This window comes from Serinus canaria, chromosome 9 (assembly GCF_022539315.1).
Source record: "Serinus canaria isolate serCan28SL12 chromosome 9, serCan2020, whole genome shotgun sequence".
Taxonomy (NCBI): Eukaryota; Metazoa; Chordata; class Aves; order Passeriformes; family Fringillidae; genus Serinus; species Serinus canaria.
In genome coordinates, this window is record NC_066323.1 from 24,449,767 (window position 1) to 24,469,282 (window position 19,516).

The 19,516-nt window shown below is 41.7% G+C and overlaps 1 protein-coding gene across 1 annotated transcript; it reads right to left on the reverse strand.

Moving 5' to 3' along the window:
- Window positions 1–1,982: 1,982 nt before the first annotated feature.
- On the reverse strand, window positions 1,983–19,019 carry RBP1 (retinol binding protein 1). The gene is made up of 4 exons (XM_009089365.4): window positions 17,516–19,019; window positions 16,719–16,897; window positions 5,347–5,448; window positions 1,983–2,172 (listed from the first exon to the last, which is right to left on the reverse strand). Exons 1-4 carry the CDS (start codon window positions 17,586–17,588, stop codon window positions 2,119–2,121), a joined length of 408 nt encoding a protein of 135 aa, XP_009087613.1. The 5' UTR covers window positions 17,589–19,019; the 3' UTR covers window positions 1,983–2,118.
- Between the last annotated feature and the right edge of the window lie 497 nt (window positions 19,020–19,516).

A 19,516-nucleotide genomic window follows, 5' to 3' on the forward strand; every position in this document is an offset into this window, starting at 1 on the left:
GTAACCAGTTTAGATCTGTCCCACTCCAAGTACCAGAAAACTCAATCCCCATGAGCTGGTGCTCTGTCTGTCTGTCGGGATATCCATTTAGCTATGGACACACAGCTGGCTGGCTAACACACTCTTCCAAGAGAGAACAGCAGCTTCTGCATGGACCTGGCTGATCAGACCCAAGTATATTTCCCAGAGACTTCCTTAGCCATAAGTATTACCAAGAAAAAACAATTACAGGGGAACTTAAATAGATAATTTCATTGCATGACTGCAGTTCTGAGGCTATCATCCACAGCTGTTGCAATGCTGGCACAAGAATTTCCATGGCCAGGGAGTATTATTCACCTGTTTATCACAGGGGCGTGCTTAAGTCTTCGTGAGTAATATCTTCTGGGTACTTTCTGAAGTAAAGCAAACCCCAAAACTTTAGGAAATTGAATTAGATGTCTGTACAGCACATCTGGTGCTACTCCCACAGGATACAGTACCATTGAAATAACAGAGTTCAGAAAGTTTTCCATCCCTGCTGTGCTAACTTTAGACTCCAAAATGGCTGTTTCTGAGCCTCCTATTCTCCATGCTGTGTCCCTACCCATGGCAGGCAGGTTGGATCTCCCAGGGCCCTTCCATCCCTGGCCATTCTGTGAGTCTGGGCTTCCATATCAGACCAGGCTCACAGCTTTCCTAAACAGGATTAATAACAGTGCACATTTCAAATAGCCCCTGGTTAGAGAGGATGGCAGCATTTGCTCCATTTACAGGTCTGTACTGTCCCAGTCAGCACTGAGTCCCTGGGAAGGACAAAAGCAGGGCTGAGCAGAGGAGCTGCAGCAGAGCAGGGAAGGGATGGTCCCAGTGCAGAGCAGGAAAGGGATGGTCCCAGTGCAGAGCAGGGAAAGGGATGGTCCCAGTGCAGAGCAGGGAAAGGGATGGTCCCAGTGCAGAGCAGGGAAAGGGATGGTCCCAGTGCAGAGCAGGGAAAGGGATGGTCCCAGTGCAGAGCAGGGAAAGGGATGGTCCCAGTGCAGAGCAGGAAAGGGATGGTCCCAGTGCAGAGCAGGGAAAGGGATGGTCCCAGTGCAGAGCAGGCTCTGCCCTGGTGATTTCCCCACTCACTGAGTCCCTGAAAATGGCTGATAACAGCTGTTACAGGAGACACCTGCAATTCCAGCTTACAGTAGCTTAAGCTTTGTGAATTTAAACCTTTTAGAATTTGATGTGACCTGGTGGTGCTCACTGTCTCCAGTGTGTTGATGGAGTGAAAATCTGGCAGTATTCTTCCCCTCACTTAAGGTTTAATCAGTGTTCTGATTTCAGCTGCCAGGCCAAGACTCCCAGTCTGCACCAGAACATGGACTATGATGGGCATAAAATATCTGCAAATGATACTGTACAAAGCAATGCTGGTCTCATCTTCTGTGTGGTGTGTGTACAGTTACAGACAGTTTCTAGCTATGACCTTACTCTCAGTGTCTCCAGAACAAGAACAATAAAAAAATGCATGGGCAGATATTGGCTAAAGCATTTGGAAAAGCATTGCCCTTTAGCCATGCTTCTGTAAGCACTGTTTTTCCCAAAATCTTGATCTATAAATTTACTAGTTTTGAGAAATCAGATTTTTATTTTTGATGGAACACTTCCAGTATAGATCTGTTTCACCAGAGCTAATGGTAACATTCTTACTGACTTCAGTAAATTCAGGATTTAAGTGCAAGCTGCATCCTACAGCTCTCATTTGCTTCCTTTAAACTGCAGTTCACCATTTTAAAACAAGGCTAAGGCTCTGAAAGGGTGATGTCTACTGAGAGTAAAAAAACAGCTTACAAGGTCTAAACCTACAGCATCTTGTTTTATACCTTACAGTCCTTTTTTTGGCAGAGTCAAGAATTATGTTATGCACACATTTAGAGAGTTTAGTAGCTTTAATTGGCATTTCTAAAAATAGCTGTATTTGTAGTAATTTTTTTCAATCTCCTAAAAATATTTTATTCCAACTCTATGGTTCTAATGTGATCTTCATTTCTGTGTTTGCTCTTGTTGCTGAGGATGCTCAGTACTAGCATTTGGAGAGCTGCTGGCAAGTCAGTAAATTCTATTGTTCTTCACTCCTGTAGCAGCAGTAGCTCACTGCACCTTCTTAAAGACCTGCTTACATGTGACTCCACACACTCTTATTTCCTAGGAAGAGAAAATAATTAGAAACCACAATTTAATTTTTACTTAGGACACAAACTTTATGGATTCATGTGTACATCCAGCTGAATTTGAATCCATGATTTTCTATTAAAATAAATTGGGAGGCTTGTACATATTTTAGCCTATTTTTCATCCTAAAAGAAAACATCTGGTTTGGGTTTGTTTTCTGCTAAAAGGTGGAACAAGGGAAGTTATTTTGGGATCTCAGATCTTAAAGGGCCAAATACATTCCTGGTGCATCATTCTGGATTTGCAGTGAATAATATGCAACTGCTTTAGGCCTTTGGAATGGGCATTCTCTGTTTTGGTCACATAAAGCAGTGGGGATGGATTTGCCTCCCCAGCTCTGAATCTCTGTGGTGACAACTGGCAGGTCAAGCCTGCAAATACAGAAATCATGCTCACTTTATCAACACAGAGCTCCTGGCTACCAAAGGCAGGTGGCTGTACACAAGATTTGCTCCAGGCCTGTCCACCAGCAGAGCACAGAGGGTTTGACTGAGCCTGAGCACTCTGGATGCAAAAAGCTGATTCTCTGAGTTCCACAGGAGCTTTGGGAGCCCCCCCTGCTGATCTCTGCATCTCTGTGAGCTGCACAGGAGCAGGGGCAGAGTTCCCATCCTGGGCTGGGATTTGTGAGGCTGCTGCTGCTGTTTGCCTGTTCACCCATCCCCGTTCCTGAAACTCCTCAGGTTCCACCTGGGAAGTGCACACAGGTGTGTGCCTGGGGCAAGGTTTAGGTGCAAGAAAAAAGAGTGTGGAAGCTCTTAAGGGACATAAAGACAGTGCTCATGCATGACCTAGCAGAAGGGATACACTTTCCAGTTCAAGATGAGACTTTTCTAAAGCTCCCCGAATGTTTTGATGAAGTTATGCACATTTCTTATGGGGGACTTTGATAAAATTACTTTAAAAAACCTTAAACTAGGTCAATAATCTTAATTGACATATGTTGCTGAACCCCAGTAAGAGAAAGTGCTTCATGCTGAGTTGGTGGAACAACAGACTGATGCAGTGACTTTGGTCAGGACCTGTTCTCTTCACTCCTGCAGAGGTAACCCAGAAGAAGGAGTGTGCAATAAGGGGTGAGAGATTTGCTGACAGTGACAAAAACTATGGAGCAGAAGCAATCAATACAATAGAAAAGGGCAATAAAACTCAAAAGGAAATGGGGAATGGTCAAATAAGTCACTCACATAAAATAATATCCAAAAAGGAACTACAAGGTACAGACCACAGAATGAGATGAAAGAAATAGGAAGTGATAAACTACTAAAGGATGTGGTCCCACTTTCTGCAGAACTGTGAAAAGAATAAATTAACACTTGGCTCATTGTGTAAAGTTCAATAGGATCATAAAGGTATTGAAGTATCCATTCTTTAAAGGTAACTGCTCATTGTATTAAAGCTCTCTCAAAAGGACAGGACCTAGTAATCTTAGCTGGTCAGAAATGAGATACTAAAGGGGACTCCACTGTACTTTTAATGGAGAGAGCTGCATTGACAAGGATTAGAGAAATAAAGAGGACATCTTTTGAAATCCATGAAATAACAGAAGTGAGAAAATTGAAAGGTCGAGGAGTGGGCTCTAAAATACTTGGTTACTTTCTTTGCATGCATTAATTTTGTAGTGACTCTGCACACATGGGAGACAGATTGTGGTAAATCTTCCAAGTGCCAGTGAGTGAATGCATGAGCTGGCAGGTACGATCCAGAATTCCTCCCAGCCTTCTGAAAAACAGCATCAGAGTACTCAGGTTACCCTGAGCGACCTAAACTGGCATTAGACACAAGTATTTGAGCAACAGAAGCTGAGTTTCTGCCTTCTAAAATCAACCTCCTGACAAGGGCGAGTCCAGAAAGTGCTCTGGGCATGGAGGGCCAGGGCCAGGCTGTATGGCCAGAGCAGGAATCAGAATAAGGAGAACAGAAACCAGGGCTGAAGGAACTGCTGTTGGGGCCAGAAGATGGGAAGAGATAATGCCTGGGAGCTAGCAAAGGCCAGAAAGCAGGTGCCAGGCCAGAGAAATCCAAGAGCAATGGGTGCCATTGTTTGTGTGTGCAGGAGAAGGTGCAGATGTGCAGGGCTGAGGGCAGCCAGCTGTGAGCTGAACTTGGGGCAGGCACTGGATGGGTGCTGGACCTGTCCCAGCAGAGCAGCTGGGAGGGCTGTGCAGCTGCCATGGCCCTGCTGTGTGCAGCTGGGAGGGAGCAGTGTGGAAATACTGGCAGGGGCTTCTTGGAGGGAGTGTGCCTGCACAGGAAATCTGGGCATTTCCTTTTACTGCTGCCTCCCCTCCTCCAGGTGAGCCCAAGGCCTCAGCCATTGAGTCCTCACTTACACAACAACCTTCTCCTGCCTGTGCTGCACCAGGGCCAGGTGGGGAGATCTGTCATAGCCATTCCTCTCCTCAGCTGCACTCTGGAACCACCAATACTTCCTCAAAATCATGTTTAGTAATAGGGGCTTGAGGTGCTTCTGCAAGGGTTTGATAACTCTGCTACTGATTTGAACATTTAGAATATATCCATTTAGACTGCTGAATGCTAATAGCACTGCACAGTGAGGAGAAATGGAGGTTGGAGTTTATTATCCCAGCAGGATCACTGCCTTTTACACACACTGATGAGAGAGTGAGGATGCTATAAAGAGATATAGGACAAAAGAACAGGCATCTTCTTTCAGGTCCTGTTAATTTAGAAAGATAAAAATGATGATCTGAAAAAAACATCAATTTCAAAAGCTTAATTGCCATTTTAGTTCTCTAGGCTATAATGTAGTGCAGCCTGTAATTATTTTTAAAGAACAATTGTGTATTTTTTCCTTGGTTTTGGGGGCTCAGTTTCACAGCTCCCATACTGAGCATTTTACAGACTGTGAGGGACATTCTGGTAAAATCTTCCTCATGTGAAGATTTCAGCCTGGTGAGTCTGGACAGACACTGAGCACAGAAAGAGCATTCAAAATGGTCAGGCTTTGAAAGGGACATAAAAACACAATGGCTCCAAATGAAATTGTTGCTTTAGAAACAAGTCAAACGCTGCACCAGTACCCAGTGATGTCCAAGTAAGCCAAAATGACACAGCACATTCCCTGCTGTGTTACAGCTAACCACTTGAATGGAGGGGCATTCCAAACCTCTTGCATGATCTTACCAGGTGCATTTCATCTCCTTCAATCCACTGGGTCCAACCTCGGCCCTCCTTCTCTCCATTCTGCACACAAAGCAGCTTATCTCCATCCCAAGACACAGTGGTCTAACAAAACAGACATGGTTGGCATTACTGTAATATTCTCTGATATTATGATTCGTTTCTGTGAAGCAAAACTTATCTCTAATGATGAGTGTATCTCATAAAAAGAATGATTGGATAGTGTTGTACCACTTAGGATAATTACCTAAGAAATGAGCTTGAATAGAAAGTTGCTGCCCGACTGCCTGCCATAAACTGGAAGGATGAGATAAAGCAAGGAAAAAATACCATCAAAACCATTGTGTAAAACACACTCCTCTCTCCCTGCTGAAAAATGCAGCAGCAGAAGGGCCCTTCAGCCTAACACTGTATGTGCAAAAGGAGATGAAAAGTTAAGATCCAGTTTGGTTTTTTCCACCCTAAGAATGACTCCCCAGCTGCTCTACCTGAGAACAATTCCCATTTCCTGTGGATGAACAAAGCTTTTGAATACTGGGCTGGCTTTTCCTCATTCTCAACCTGCCTTCCTTCACCCAGCAGAGTGGTTTGGAAGTGTCAGCAAGCTGGGAACTTTGCAGCATCCTGCTTTTTTCAACTGAGGCTGGGGAACTTCTCAAGCCAGGACTGGCAGAGTAAGTCAAGAGTCAGGTGCAGCAATCCATACTGCACTTGTGTGAATATTGGTGCTGCCCTGAGGGTTCAGGAAAACCTGATTTATAGAATTCTTTCACTGAATTACAGTGCAACCTGTTCCCCTGGTCAGCATTTACTGACAATTTGCCTTTCCCATCTCCCTCAGACAAAGAGAAGCAACGCTCTGTAAAACGTTTAAAGAGGGAAGAGTGGTGACAGTTTGTGCTCCATGAGGATAGTTTGACGTTAATATTAGCACATGGCCTGTAAATCAGCTTGTTTGAAGGCACTCTGAGGACTAAACAGGGAATTGATGTCTACCTTGTAAAAGTCTTCAGCCACTACTTGCTTGAGCAGTCAGATACGGAGAGATGAAGAATTCTGATCTGTCATTAAAGGACAATTCCTGCATCCAACCTGTGTAGTTCCTAAGAGAAGAAGTCAGCCTACATTCTTCCTTCTGGTAATTAAACCCAGTTCAAGACTCAAAACCTATCCAGTCTTATTTATTTAAGCTGTGTATGCCACAAACAATTAATTCCTAAATGATACCCACGACAGGCACTGCCTTTGAATGAGTGCAGGCAGCAGCCTCCTCCCCTGGGAAGCTTTAGACTAAACCAGCATGGAAAATGAATCACTCCAGAGTGCCAGGATGGATAATCATGGGCAAGGCAATGGGATTGATCCCATCAGTCTGCCTGCACCACATGGGGGCTCTGAGAAACAAACTTACATGTCCTTGCTAAAAATCTCTCTAATTTAGAAAATGCATTCAGAAATTCTTCTGTTCTCTTCTGTAAAGTGATGTATTTAAACCAAGCAGTAGATAACATTTTATGAAACCATATCCTTATAATGCAAAAAATGCTAATGCAGGAAGGAACAACAGTTTGGGTAAAACTGTAGTTAATGGGGTCACCATAACCTAAATCCTCTCCCATGTCTGAATCTGCACACATCCACTGAAGAGATAGAATATAACAAATGATAGGAGTCAAAGGGAATAATATTTAATTTATAAGTTAACATATCTATAACTTAAAAAATTTCTGATTCTATATAATGAATGTAACAGACAATGAATGGTGAGTTGTAGATGTGAGGGACACTGTGGAATGAAGCATTAGTATGTGGAACTTTGCTTAGTAACTCCACTTATTTATATCCACCGAGTATTAGCTCAGCATAGTTTTATCTTTAGTCTAGCTTAATGGTTAAATATGGTGGGTTTAGATGTGAATTCAGAGGCAAAACACCATGATAAAGTAAGATCCAACATTATTGGTCCTAATGTTCAAAGTCACTTGAGAGTATTACACTGACTTAGTACACTTGGGGGAAATAGAGAAATATTTGTAGCAGCACAAGGAAGTGTTAACTTTTTAGCCTCCAAGGGTGACTGAAATTGTTTCATCTCAGAAAACAACACACTTTTTTCCTCAGGAATTTTTGGTTTTCCAGTCAAGATTATAAATTGCTTTTTGCAATTTGGTGATAACCACAAAGAGTCTAAACCAACAGACATTAACCAAGCTGTCTTTTCAGACAATATTCTCAGGTATCCTCTGCCTTCCCTTTGAGAAATATATAATACTGAGGGATATGAGTAAACCACACAATTCCTGATTTCTGTACGTAGATGTTTTCCTCTGAAGGTTATAAAGGGTAGAATACATTGCAAGAGAACATAATGTCATTTTCTTTGTTAGGAGGGAAAAGCACTTTAATCAGTGGCATCTGGATCCTTTCTTTAGGTCAAACTGCAATGCCTCAATGTGTCTTTTATTAAACTAGTACAACAAAATACAAAATTATCTTTTAACTGAGATTAAAACACGTCCTGCCACCTCAAAAACCTCTACTGAGACACACAATGAGTGTTAGCTGAGGGTGAGGCTGCTCTGGCTGTTAATGTGCGCTGGCTGCTGCCAACATCCCACCCTCTACAACACCTAAACCAGAGCAACACTTGCTTTACAACATTTTCAAATATTTGAATCAGAACATAAAAACAATACTCCAGAAATACTGTAGGGCAAACGTTATATGTATAATCTCTCTTGCTGTATCAAAGAGCAAGGATTTATATTTGAGGACTGGTTCAGGATCTTGCCATGGCATAATCAGGAGCTTGCAGACTGCTAAGGTAGCTCTGTGTGACCCTCTGGTTCTTCCTGGCACATGCTCCCAAGATAAACAAACACTTGACCTTTTATGTAAAGCTACTTTTCTCAGCAAAGTATGCCTTTGTAAGGAGCCTTGTTTGCCCCCATTTTGGTAACAGCATTACCTAAGGGCTGCCTGGTTGCAGAGCTGCTGCCACCTGCCCAGAAGGACTGAAAATTCTCCCCAGGGTGGGGGACAGGGCAGCCCAGGCACTCAGCTCCTGCTCCTCATCCTCCCCCACAGGAGGCGGGCTGGCAGCCAGACCCAGGGGACACTGCAGAGCTGCAGCTTCCAGTAACAAAACTAACCAGCTGAAAATGGAGCATTCCTCTAGAGCTGAACTCTGCCTTTTTGGGCACCTTGTACTACTTGATAATAAACAGCAGCCATTGTTTATTCCTTTCAACTACACAGTACATAATCTAGCTCACCATAAGCAAGCTTGACCCTTGCTTACTTACCACCTGCTCATACTTAACCCTAAGATGAACACTTCCTGGGCCATGTGCATGTAATTCTGTAGGAAAATTCAGCAGAGAATGGTGATGGGTGCAATTAGTCAGCAGTTTTTTAATAATACTAAAGGAATACCAGAAAAGGGGATGGAGTGAGGTAAAAACCTGGGAGTGTTGCCTCAATTTAACTCTTCCCAAAAAATCCAACCACCAACACTGCACATTTTTCAGGTTATGTACACTTTGTTCTTGAGGTGCAATACTAGAGAATGGAGCTCTTCCGGGAAGTGGAAAAGCCTCTGAAGCCTGAGAACACAAAAAATGTTCAAATTTTCTTTACTTTTATGGTATGGTTTCTGTAGTGTTTCACTTTTTGTGTACTTTGATATTCTCCTTTTATTACTTAGGCATCCACATACTTTTGTTAGTGATTTAATCTCTTTGTGTTATGAAGTTTTAAATTCATATGCACAGCACCGCCTGAATCTTCCTGAATATTAAAGGTGGAGGAAATGATAATTAAAGAATTCTCATTACTGTTTCCAGTTATGAGACAAGGTAGATTTATTAAATGAAATATTTAGTAAGCCCTAAACAAATTCTTGACTACATATCTGCTTTTTTTTTAGTAGCAGCAACTGTACTGAAATGCTGCACAATTTCAGCTTCCAATGGCAAATCATCCTGATACACAGGCAGAGCCAGTGAATTTTGTAATTTACTGAAATAGTCATCAAACTTGTGATCACAGTACTTTGCATTTCCCACCGAGGTCTAAGTTCAAAGACATTTGGTGCTGGCTCTGCACAATATTTCTCATTCCCCTGCTGGCAATTCCTGTGGGCCTGCCTGGGTCAGGGGCTGCAGCTGAGGGTGCAGAATGGATTTTACAGATGAATGGAAGAAAATAACTTTTATCCAAGTAGTTCATGAACATTTTTTGTTAATGCTAGATAGATTTTTGACACATTGCCTTTACAAGTATGAATTGCAGCTCCCACCTTTCATCAAAAATATGTTATTGATTTCCTATCTGTAGCACAAACACAGCAGCATCAGTTCTATTTTTCTCCTGCTTCCCTCAGTGCTGTCTCTACATATGGAGCACCAAATGACTGCAAAGCCAGGCATGCACCACACTCCCTGCTCCATCTTCAGCCAGTAAGTCCCTGCTTGGGAGAATGACAGCCCATTTTACAACTGTAATTATGATCTAAGAATGATTTAAAAATGGAAAGTAATTTTTTTTTTTAGGTCAGATGAAACAGGAAAATCCAATTTGAGCTGTGTCTTGTAAATAAGACCAAAGAAAATATCCTAGAACTTTTGGTCAAACACAGCCACATCTCCAGCAAAGTATTTAACAACTTCTCAAGATAAGCCATTTCATCTGTACTAAGTATCAAAGTGATATAAAAACCTCTTGTAAGCAGCTTTTTGGGGGGAAAAATGAAGTGTCAATAGAATAAACTCATGTTGATGTCCCAGACAAAGTCCAATAGCAGTGAGAGGGAACCCTGCACGTGGTCACTCCCCATGGCCTCTGTGCAGGAGGCTGCTCCAGGGGCTACGCCCATGGGCAGCTTTGTCCCCTCCCCCTGAAACCCCTTTTGTCTCATCACATCTGCATCTGGAAGTTCAGCAACAGAAACTACTGAGAAAACAACAACAAACCCAACAGACCAGTTCCTGGAAGGATCCCTGCCCTTTATCTCCAGATCCTGGTGCTGGCCAAAGGCTGAACCTACCTAGCCACGCTGTAGCTCAGTCATGGCAAAGTGTCCTTTGCTTCTGTCACTGTCAGCATCTCCAGGGCAGCACTGCTAGAGAAGGGGCTTAGGACTGGATTGAAAAAATTGAGATGAAAGGTGAGCTGCAGTCAGATAGGATCAGATCCTAAATGTTCCAATTCCTTGTTTTGAATCCTTGCTCATAAGAACAACAGAGCAAAGCAAAGAGAAGATATGTTCCAGGGAGTAGGAAAGTGAAGATGCAAAGCTCTGGGCTATGCAGCTGGCAATATGTGGGGGGAGGAGGAGAATCAATACTTTAGATAGTGCATATTGTTTTATTTCTTTGGAATGGTGGCTTTTTTTTCTTACTGAATAAAATTATACACAAGTAATACAAAAATAGGAAAACTTGTGTATATACCATGCCAGAAAAAAAAGTAAAACCCATCACATCCAATTCACTCTGTGCAATGATCAGAATCGATTCTAAGACACTTACTGTTTAAATTAATGGCTACAACTGATTTATCCCCTGTGTAATTTTGGCAAGATTCAATTGTACATAACACTAATGGTTTGTCATTCAAAATTGGATTTGTTAAGTCTGGTTCTCAGCTTTTCAGCAGATTCTGACTGCTCTTTCTCCATTCATAGTTCTCAGAGCTTTTAGAGTTCACAAACAGCTGAAATGCTAAACCTATCCAAACCCACTTTCCCTGAAGAGCTTGCTTGTGCTAGCAGCAGTTCTGTGAATAACCAGCTCCAAACTTCTAATTGGCCTCGTGGTTTAGACAGGAATCCAGCCCTGCAAAATGTGGAGTTTATGACATTTATATGGCCAAAGATTCCAATCATCTCACTGCTATCACCATGCAAATGTGCTGAGCACATCACTTACAGGCAGGGACTAATGCCCAAGGAGCAAGCAGGGTGGGACAAGGCAGGAAAAAGGAAACTGCTCCTCCTCACTGAGGCACACACAGAGTCCATTCTGACAGAGCCTGAGATGGGCCCAAGATGGACTTCTGCTCTCTGGAGCCTCAGAGGGTTGACTGGAGGACTTTTCTCCATCTTTTTTCGAGAGCAGTTTGTAAAGGGCCAGAAATACCAACAGAAAACTATCATAAAGACTGCCTCTTTTAAATTACACCTCCCTCCCCCCCCCAAAAAAAAAAAAAAAAAAAAAAAAAAAAATCAGGGATTATGCCAATGAGGAGCTAGGGAAATTACAGTACTGCAAAGAGACAGGAGGCACTGAATCTGAGAGATCAGCCCCAGAAACAGTGATTCTAGAATAATGCTTGTTCCACCAAAATATATGAGAAAATACTTACAAGCCCAAAAGGGCAGCACTGGAAGGGTAAAGAAATAAAATCAGCTAAGCTAAATCAGAGGGATCAAGTAAAGACATATTGCTGATCTGGCATCTTACTAGACAGGCACTATTTATTTTGAAACTTCTCACTCTGTGGGAGATTCCTCCTGCAATTCCACGTACTGGAATGTTGTTTGTTGGTTGGTGTTTTGCTGGCAGCAAAGTCTTAATTCCCAAGCCTGCTCAGAACAAGATTAACAGCTGTGAATTCCATTTGTGTAACAGAGGAACCTGTCTAAATAGTTAAATAAGCTTCACAAACCATGTGATTTTGTAATAGGGCTTTATTCTGACCTTGCAGTGGTATAAATCAAATTATGGCCAGAACAACTACCTCCACTTCAGTTTTCCTGAGTACAAACCTGAGAGGAATCAGTGTCACATTGGCCTCATTTGTTAATTAAAACAGAGCCATGATCAGTTTTGAACAACTTCCCTCCCTTCAGCAGGACATGGCACACTCAGGTGTCTGTGAACAGTCCTTGTGGGGCTGTTTCAAACACTAACTGACATTTCACATGGTAAGAGGAATTCTAGATCTGATGTGGGAATTCCACAACTCCCAAATCCTCCTCACCCTACCCCACCCCAGCAAGTCTTAACTAGGACTACAAGTTCTGTTAGTTCCAATAAAGGAAGCTGAATCACCCACTTGATAACTTATTCATGGTTATATCCCACTTGTATTCAGGTTTAGATAGCTAAATGGTAAAGATGCATTATTTCCCACATTCAGTTTAAAATTCTTGCATTTTCTCTGTTTCCCAGTTCCCTGCCTTTGTCATTTCTTTTCCTGCTTCAATGGAAGAAGAAAATTACTGTACCAGAGAGCACAAGGTTCTGAGTTACCAAAGCACCTCTCATATGCTTGGACAGATACTCAGTTATGACACAACTCTTCTCAGCTATCCAAGCAACTCTGCTCTTCTATATTTAGAACATAAAATCTTTCTTGATTTTTTAACATCACTTGCCCTTAGTTTCTGTCAAAAGAGATTAATTCTGCATAAGATAGATTAATTAATAGTGTAAGATAAAGCAATTCAGTCTTTCAAATGCCTGAACAGCAGAGAATAATTATAATGCAAAAGCTTTCTCTGACTTTAGTAGCAGAATCATTAGAAAACTAAAAATTTTAAGAAAGGGATTTTTGCATCTGAGCTACCCAATTTTCAATCTGCTTTGTTTCATTGGATGCAAGGCTTGAAATGTGAAACTTCAGCCTTTGTTTCAGCATTTTAAGGTTTTTCAGTTAACTTTTTCATAATTTCTTTACTAAACAATAAGTAAATTACACTGTGAAGGTACAGAAGGCTTATGTGCCTTGTTCCTATGTGCTGGTACATATTTCACACTGTAGGTGTTTCACCAGCTTCACTGGCTATCACTGACAGCAGAAAAAGGACTCCCATTTATCAGCAGAACTATCTGCTGATAAATGAGAGATACTTTCAGAGATGGTTTTGGATTAATTGTTTCAATAGGGTCTTCCTCTTGCCTGCACAGTAAATTTTTTCCGCAGTAATGTTTATGTATGTGAAACAAAGTTTCATACTTAGAGCAACACCGGAGATGCTAAATTAATCACAACTTGAGATTGTAGAAATTCCTTTAAAATTGAGATTTCATGATGAGACTGGAGCTTCACTGAGAATTAAGACAGTAGGATCAAAGACTCAGTGTGAGAAATACCAAAGCCAGAACTTTCCATTTAACTTTAAATTTCTGTCTCAGTACATTCTCCATTTGATAATATGTTGCCAATTAAAACTATGAACAAACTCTTCAAAGCAGTAGAAACTTGACTACATGCTCCAATTCACATCACGTGAGAAAAAATGTAACACAAATTAATGTTCTGAACTTCCTTCTACACCATCCAATGTACAGCTAGGAACATTTGCAAGGAATGAAAGATGCTCCTGAACTTTCATTTTACATTTGTACTTGAAGCTGCCAAGTTTTTAACAACCCCGGATAGTTAACTATGATTGAAGTTGCAGAAAGATCTCTTTCACAAAACTGCCAAGTGAATAGATTTTTATCCAGGAGATCCAATCCTGGGAGGAAAGCCTGAGGAGCATTGACACCAGCTGTCATTTGCGATCTCTCCTGTGCTCAACTATCCCCATCTTTGGTTTTGCAGAACACAGAAACTGCATCTTTACCTAAACTGCAGGGCTTTAGAGTTTCCAAAGTCACAAATTTTCACTTCCCAACAGAAACAACATCCTAAAGGACCTGATGTCACCAGCTGCTGTTCTCTCTATCCCTCCAGTGAAGTCACCCAAAAACATGTGCATGCAAGAAAGGCAGGCTGAGGGTCAGAAGGACAAACTGAAACTGCTAAGGTTTATCCTTCTCAATCAACTCTCTGATCAAGCAAGTTCAGACAGGCTCCCAGGAGTGACTAACTACAAAAAAGAAAAAAACACTAACTGCAAAGAAGGAGAGGGCTTGCACTATCACAAGACTATCAAGTTCCAAATGTCAAAACTCCAACATCAAAAATAAATATCAGAAAAACCTTTTAGCATTTCCTGCTCATGGACAGCATTGATTTGGAATTACTGTAGTTACACTCTACCCTGACTGGCTCAAAGATATGTTTTACAACTGAAAGGTGAACACAATTTCAGTGAATTACACACAGGATCTAACCTGTCCATTGTGCTGATATTATTTTTACAGATATGTTAACTCTGGCTAGATGATATATTCTTCATTAAAAGAAAAAACAATCTATACATCTAGGAAGGATTAATTCTAAGGTTTTGTTAGTCTCCAGATGATTGCACTGCTGTATAGATTAATGTTTAATGTGTAATTTTTCTTATCCATGTTACTTTGTACTGCTCATGTATCGAGCTCCTTGGATAAAACTTGCCCCATGGTCTACTCAGTCCACAATATAAATAACAATAATTCATTCACAACCTTTCCCATTACACAGGCTGACTATTAATGATTAAGCCTTTTATGGCATGCAGTTCCACAGGTTCTACATGAACAAATGGAACACCAAGAATAATATTTAACATTTGCTTTTATGGTGGTTTTCTTTGTAACACCACACAGGGAGTGTGGTGGGCCAGTACCTCTTATGACCATGACTCTTCTCTCACAAGAGTCCTTCTGCACTGTTGGAGTCATTTTGCTGCTTAACAACTGCAAATTTTGCCTGACATGGTAATCAGATTTGAACTGAAGTCACTTCAGCAAGACAGATTCTTGTACTGTTTTGTCATTGACAAAACAGAGGTCTCATGTAGAAATCTTTAATGAGAAAACTGAACTGTAAAGCATGATGTGCTGCTACAAGGCAAATGGAGCACCAGGGGTCAGTGACCTGGATGGTCCAGCTACAGCTGGAGACACAGAGAGACACAGAGATCTCTGGGGGGTTTTGTGGGATTACATCCCTAAATCCTTCTTATAAAAACCCAGTCAGAGACAGTGACTACCCCTGGTTGATGGGGTTTTGGTCTGTTTGTTTGAAACAGGCAGAAAGCTGCTGATACCTTCTGCTTCCAAGGCTGAATAAGCATTTCCCAATAAACAGTCAACAAGAGAAATGTTTGGAAAACCTTTGAAAGTAGGCTGAACTAGCTTCTATGCCAAATCAATCAATGGTTGCAGTGACTGAAATTCTCTCTCTCTAGTTTCTTCTTTCTGGTTTAACATTTTGAATCCTTCCCTTATCACTCAATTCAGCAAAACAGGGTAGAGAATTTTGGTTTGTTAAAAATAATAAAATGTTACTTCTTTCCACCATGCAGAGGATGGTTTAGTTCTCCTTCAGATGGGAATTAATGGTATTCAAGTACAGATAATGCTTACACATGGACAGTTCTGTGCACATACAAACCTTTGGAGCAGATGTTTTGAACATTGCTATCTTTGATGGTAATTTAATCAACTCAGTCTTCAGTCTTTTCTTGGGCTCATAACTGTTCAGTGAATCTGGACCTCAATATCCTAATTAAGAGCATTCCAGGAACGAAAATCACAAGATGCCATTGGGTACTTTCCTAAACACAAATGCAGCTGCTCCTCCCTTCTGTGAATGTTGTATTCTGTACTCCCATCAAACTTGTACCCTTTGGAACAAGGACCACAGAGGGATTTGCTGAGGCACTCAGTAGCCAACCATTCTTTTTCTCTGGTTTTCACATTTTTTCCCTTTCCTGCCACAATCAGAGCAAAAGCAAATTTGCAAATCTCAGTGTGAGAGAAAAGTATTGCTTTCAAATAGCACTATCTTTCTCAGAATGTAAACCTATTAATTCTCTTTTATGAGATTTCTCCTCTAGAGTCGCTCCCGAAATAATTTTCTTTTATTTGTCAACTTCCTAACTGTAGAATATTGCCAGTGTCATGCTGCCAAACTAATAGGTGAGAACTTGCTATTCTCAAGCTTTTCCTCTGTAAATTAATATTTATCAGTCCTAAATTAAAAAGCAAAAAGAGCTCATAAAACAGAGCTATTGTAAAACAAAGTCCCCAGTGTTTGCTTATTCATTTCAGTGAGATTTGTTCCAGTGGGCTAATTAAGTGTGTACTCTAATAAGAACACCCAGGCAATCTTTAAGCACTTGGCCATTCTAACACAGAAGCAGTGCCTGACCTTGCAATCAGTGGATTTCCTCTACTGTAAAACCTTACTCATTAAAGAGATTCTGAAAGTGACCCTAGATGTCTTTTTGACTAACAAACATCCCAGAATAAATGAGCACAACTTCACTGAGGTTATTATTCATTGATTGATAAAATTGCTTTGTGCTCCTGATCAAAATTAGCATTCCTCTAATCTAAAGGCATGCTCAAAACTGTAGGTACCTCTTGGCAAACTGAGAAGTACAGAAATAATTCCAGGAATAGTCACCAGGATGGTTAAAAGATGTGCTCTGTGAAAGGCCTCAGGTTATCAATATTCATTTTGTCCATTGCTGAAGTTCTGCTTCTTACCATGCACTTGCGATCATCCACCCCAGATAAATCCTCCTCAAACTCCTTTCCTACATCAAATTCCATGATGTAGTTTCTAAAAGTGCTTAGTGTTTTAATAATCATATGATCCCCGTTCTGAAGGATTTCTTTGTCAGGCTTTAGCAAGTTGGCTATTTTTCTTACAGCAACATTTACATCTGAAAAAGAAAAAGAGTTATTTTTATCCAGGAAAGCCTTCCACAAGAAGAAGCTTGTCGCTTCTAGGGAGAACTGAAATGAACAAAGATAAATAGACGTCCAAATCTTTCAAACCAGCCTTCCCATCCAGAAAAAAGATGTAACCTAATTATTATATCCTAAATAACTTAATGTTTCAATTTTCCAATTATGTGAAATCTATAAAAAATAGCAATTGTATTTGACAGTTAATAAGGCCTCCAATATTCCTACAGAGATACTAATACAACATCAAATACAAACACACAAAATTGCATCGAGATCTACACTGAATCTTTATTAAATATAAAAATTTTACTGCTTTTCAAATTATAGGAGATTTTTTATGTTTGGAATCCACCACATACCTCTTCAAGCTATGTAGTTTAATGTCTGTTAATGTAAGCTTCAAGATGGTAAAAGGTAGAGGCTGCTTAAGGCAAAACTATTTTGCTTAAGGCAACCCTTAAAGTGCACTTCTGAAAAAAAAATACTTTTCACAAAAATGACTTATGACTGTACAAGAAAAAATAGATTCACATAAAGAATAAGACAGGCAACATTGATTGTTCATTCAAGAAGTTTGAAGGGAACCTTACCCAGTGCTTTCAGATACTCCTCAAAATTATCATTGCTGACCATTTTCCAGTACCCATTGAAGTCTGCAGGCATCCCTGCTGCAGGTGATGGTCAAAATCACTGGCTGAGAACTGTGGTTGATTCTGCACCACACAACTCACTGCCTTGCTTTATGGCAGGTTTGAACTCTGGTTTCTTTTATCTCTTTTTTAGACCATGGAGCTATGCAAGTCCTTCTAATCCGATTATTGTTGAAGTGCTGCTTTTAAATCCTTCTACAAGGCTGAACCTCTGAGATTTCTAACATGACAGCAGGATGACTTGATTTGAAACAAATGAAATATTTGCCTTTCACATCACTATGTAAGGGAAATCCATTTTTACCATATTACTCTTCATTCTTCCTGCCACTCAGAAAAAAAAAAACCCTTTCAAATAGCTTTAGTTTAGGATATTAGCCAAAACTAAAAAAGTGCTTATCCTGTGTCTTTTTTGAGCCAAATTATTCTTCCCGAATAGATTTCAGCTACTTTATGCTTTCTTTCAAGAAAACAATCATACAGATGCTTTCAGCCAAAGCCATTTGTGTCTGGTATTCCTTTAACTTGTTCCACAAGCTCCTGAATCCTAAAGAACCACCCTGGGAGCTGCTTGGCCAGCTGGGGGCTCAGAAGCACCAGTTAGGTGGAAACTTGTACTGGGAAGCAGTGGTTACTCTGTACAGTGATAAATGCTGCATGAATGTTTTCAGTTGAGGAGCTCTGGAAGACAGAGGGAGCATTTATAGAGTTCTGTACTCTCTGAAAGTGACTCCTGTCAGAAATGAGAGACACTCAATCAGCATAACAGGCAACCAGCAGAGAGGAGCACAGATATTCCCCACTAACATCAGAGCTCAGGTACTGAGCCTCTCAGATGTTAGCAGATGGTACAACTGAAGCCTCTACTGGATATTTTATCTACTCAGGGGCTTTGGCAATTGCTTGCTTTTGAGAAGACTCTGGAGCAGAGAAGAAAAGAAACCCACTTGTCTTAGGCTGCAATGCAAGATGTGACCAGAAGTGTGTATTCAATCACCATCTGTTAAAACCAGGTGGGGCAGTTTTCTTTATCTCTTCCACAGCCAATCCTCCCTCCAGGAGATCTCTGCTGTCCATGGCCACTGAGTGTCCCTGCAGGGCTGATCAAATCCCACCATCCCATGGGGAGATGCTCTGCCTAGGGGAGGAGCCAAGCATTCCTCCCTGGATCCAATCTGCCCTGGGAACAGCCCAGCAGCCTTTGCCCCCTGCATTCCCAGAGGAGCAGCTTTCTGCTGCCCTGCATTCCCAGAGGGAGAGCAGGCCCATCTCCAGCAGCCCTGGAGCTGCAGAGGAAAACTCCCCCCTTGTGCAGGATCCCTGCTCCAGCAGAACCACAGCTGGCACTGCAGGAGGGCTGAGCCCCCCTGGGATGGGACTGTGCCACCACCCTGAGCCCCCTGGATGGGACTGTGCCACCACCCTGAGCCCCCCTGGGATGGGACTGTGCCACCACCCTGAGCCCCCTGGATGGACTGTGCCACCACCCTGACCCCCCGGATGGGACTGTGCCACCCCTGAGCCCCCTGGATGGGACTGTGCCACCACCCTGAGCCCCCCTGGGATGGGACTGTGCCACCACCCTGAGCCCCCCTGGGATGGGGCTGTGCCACCACCCTGAGCCCCCTGGGATGGGACTGTGCCACCACCCTGAGCCACCCTGGGATGGGACTGTGCCACCACCCTGACACACAGGGGGCAGCTCCTATTCTGGCCCTGTCAGCGTTTTCATACTAATACATTTTATTTTCATTTCCCTATTAAGTTGTAGTTTTTAGTTTGTTTTTAAATTTATTATTTATACGTATTAGTAAAGAACTGTTATTACTACTCCCCTATCTTTGCCTGAGAGCCTCTTAATTTCACATTTATAATAATTCAGAGGGAGGGGGTTTGAAAGACACCTGTCTTTTCAAACCAAGACACCCCTTTAAATGTGGG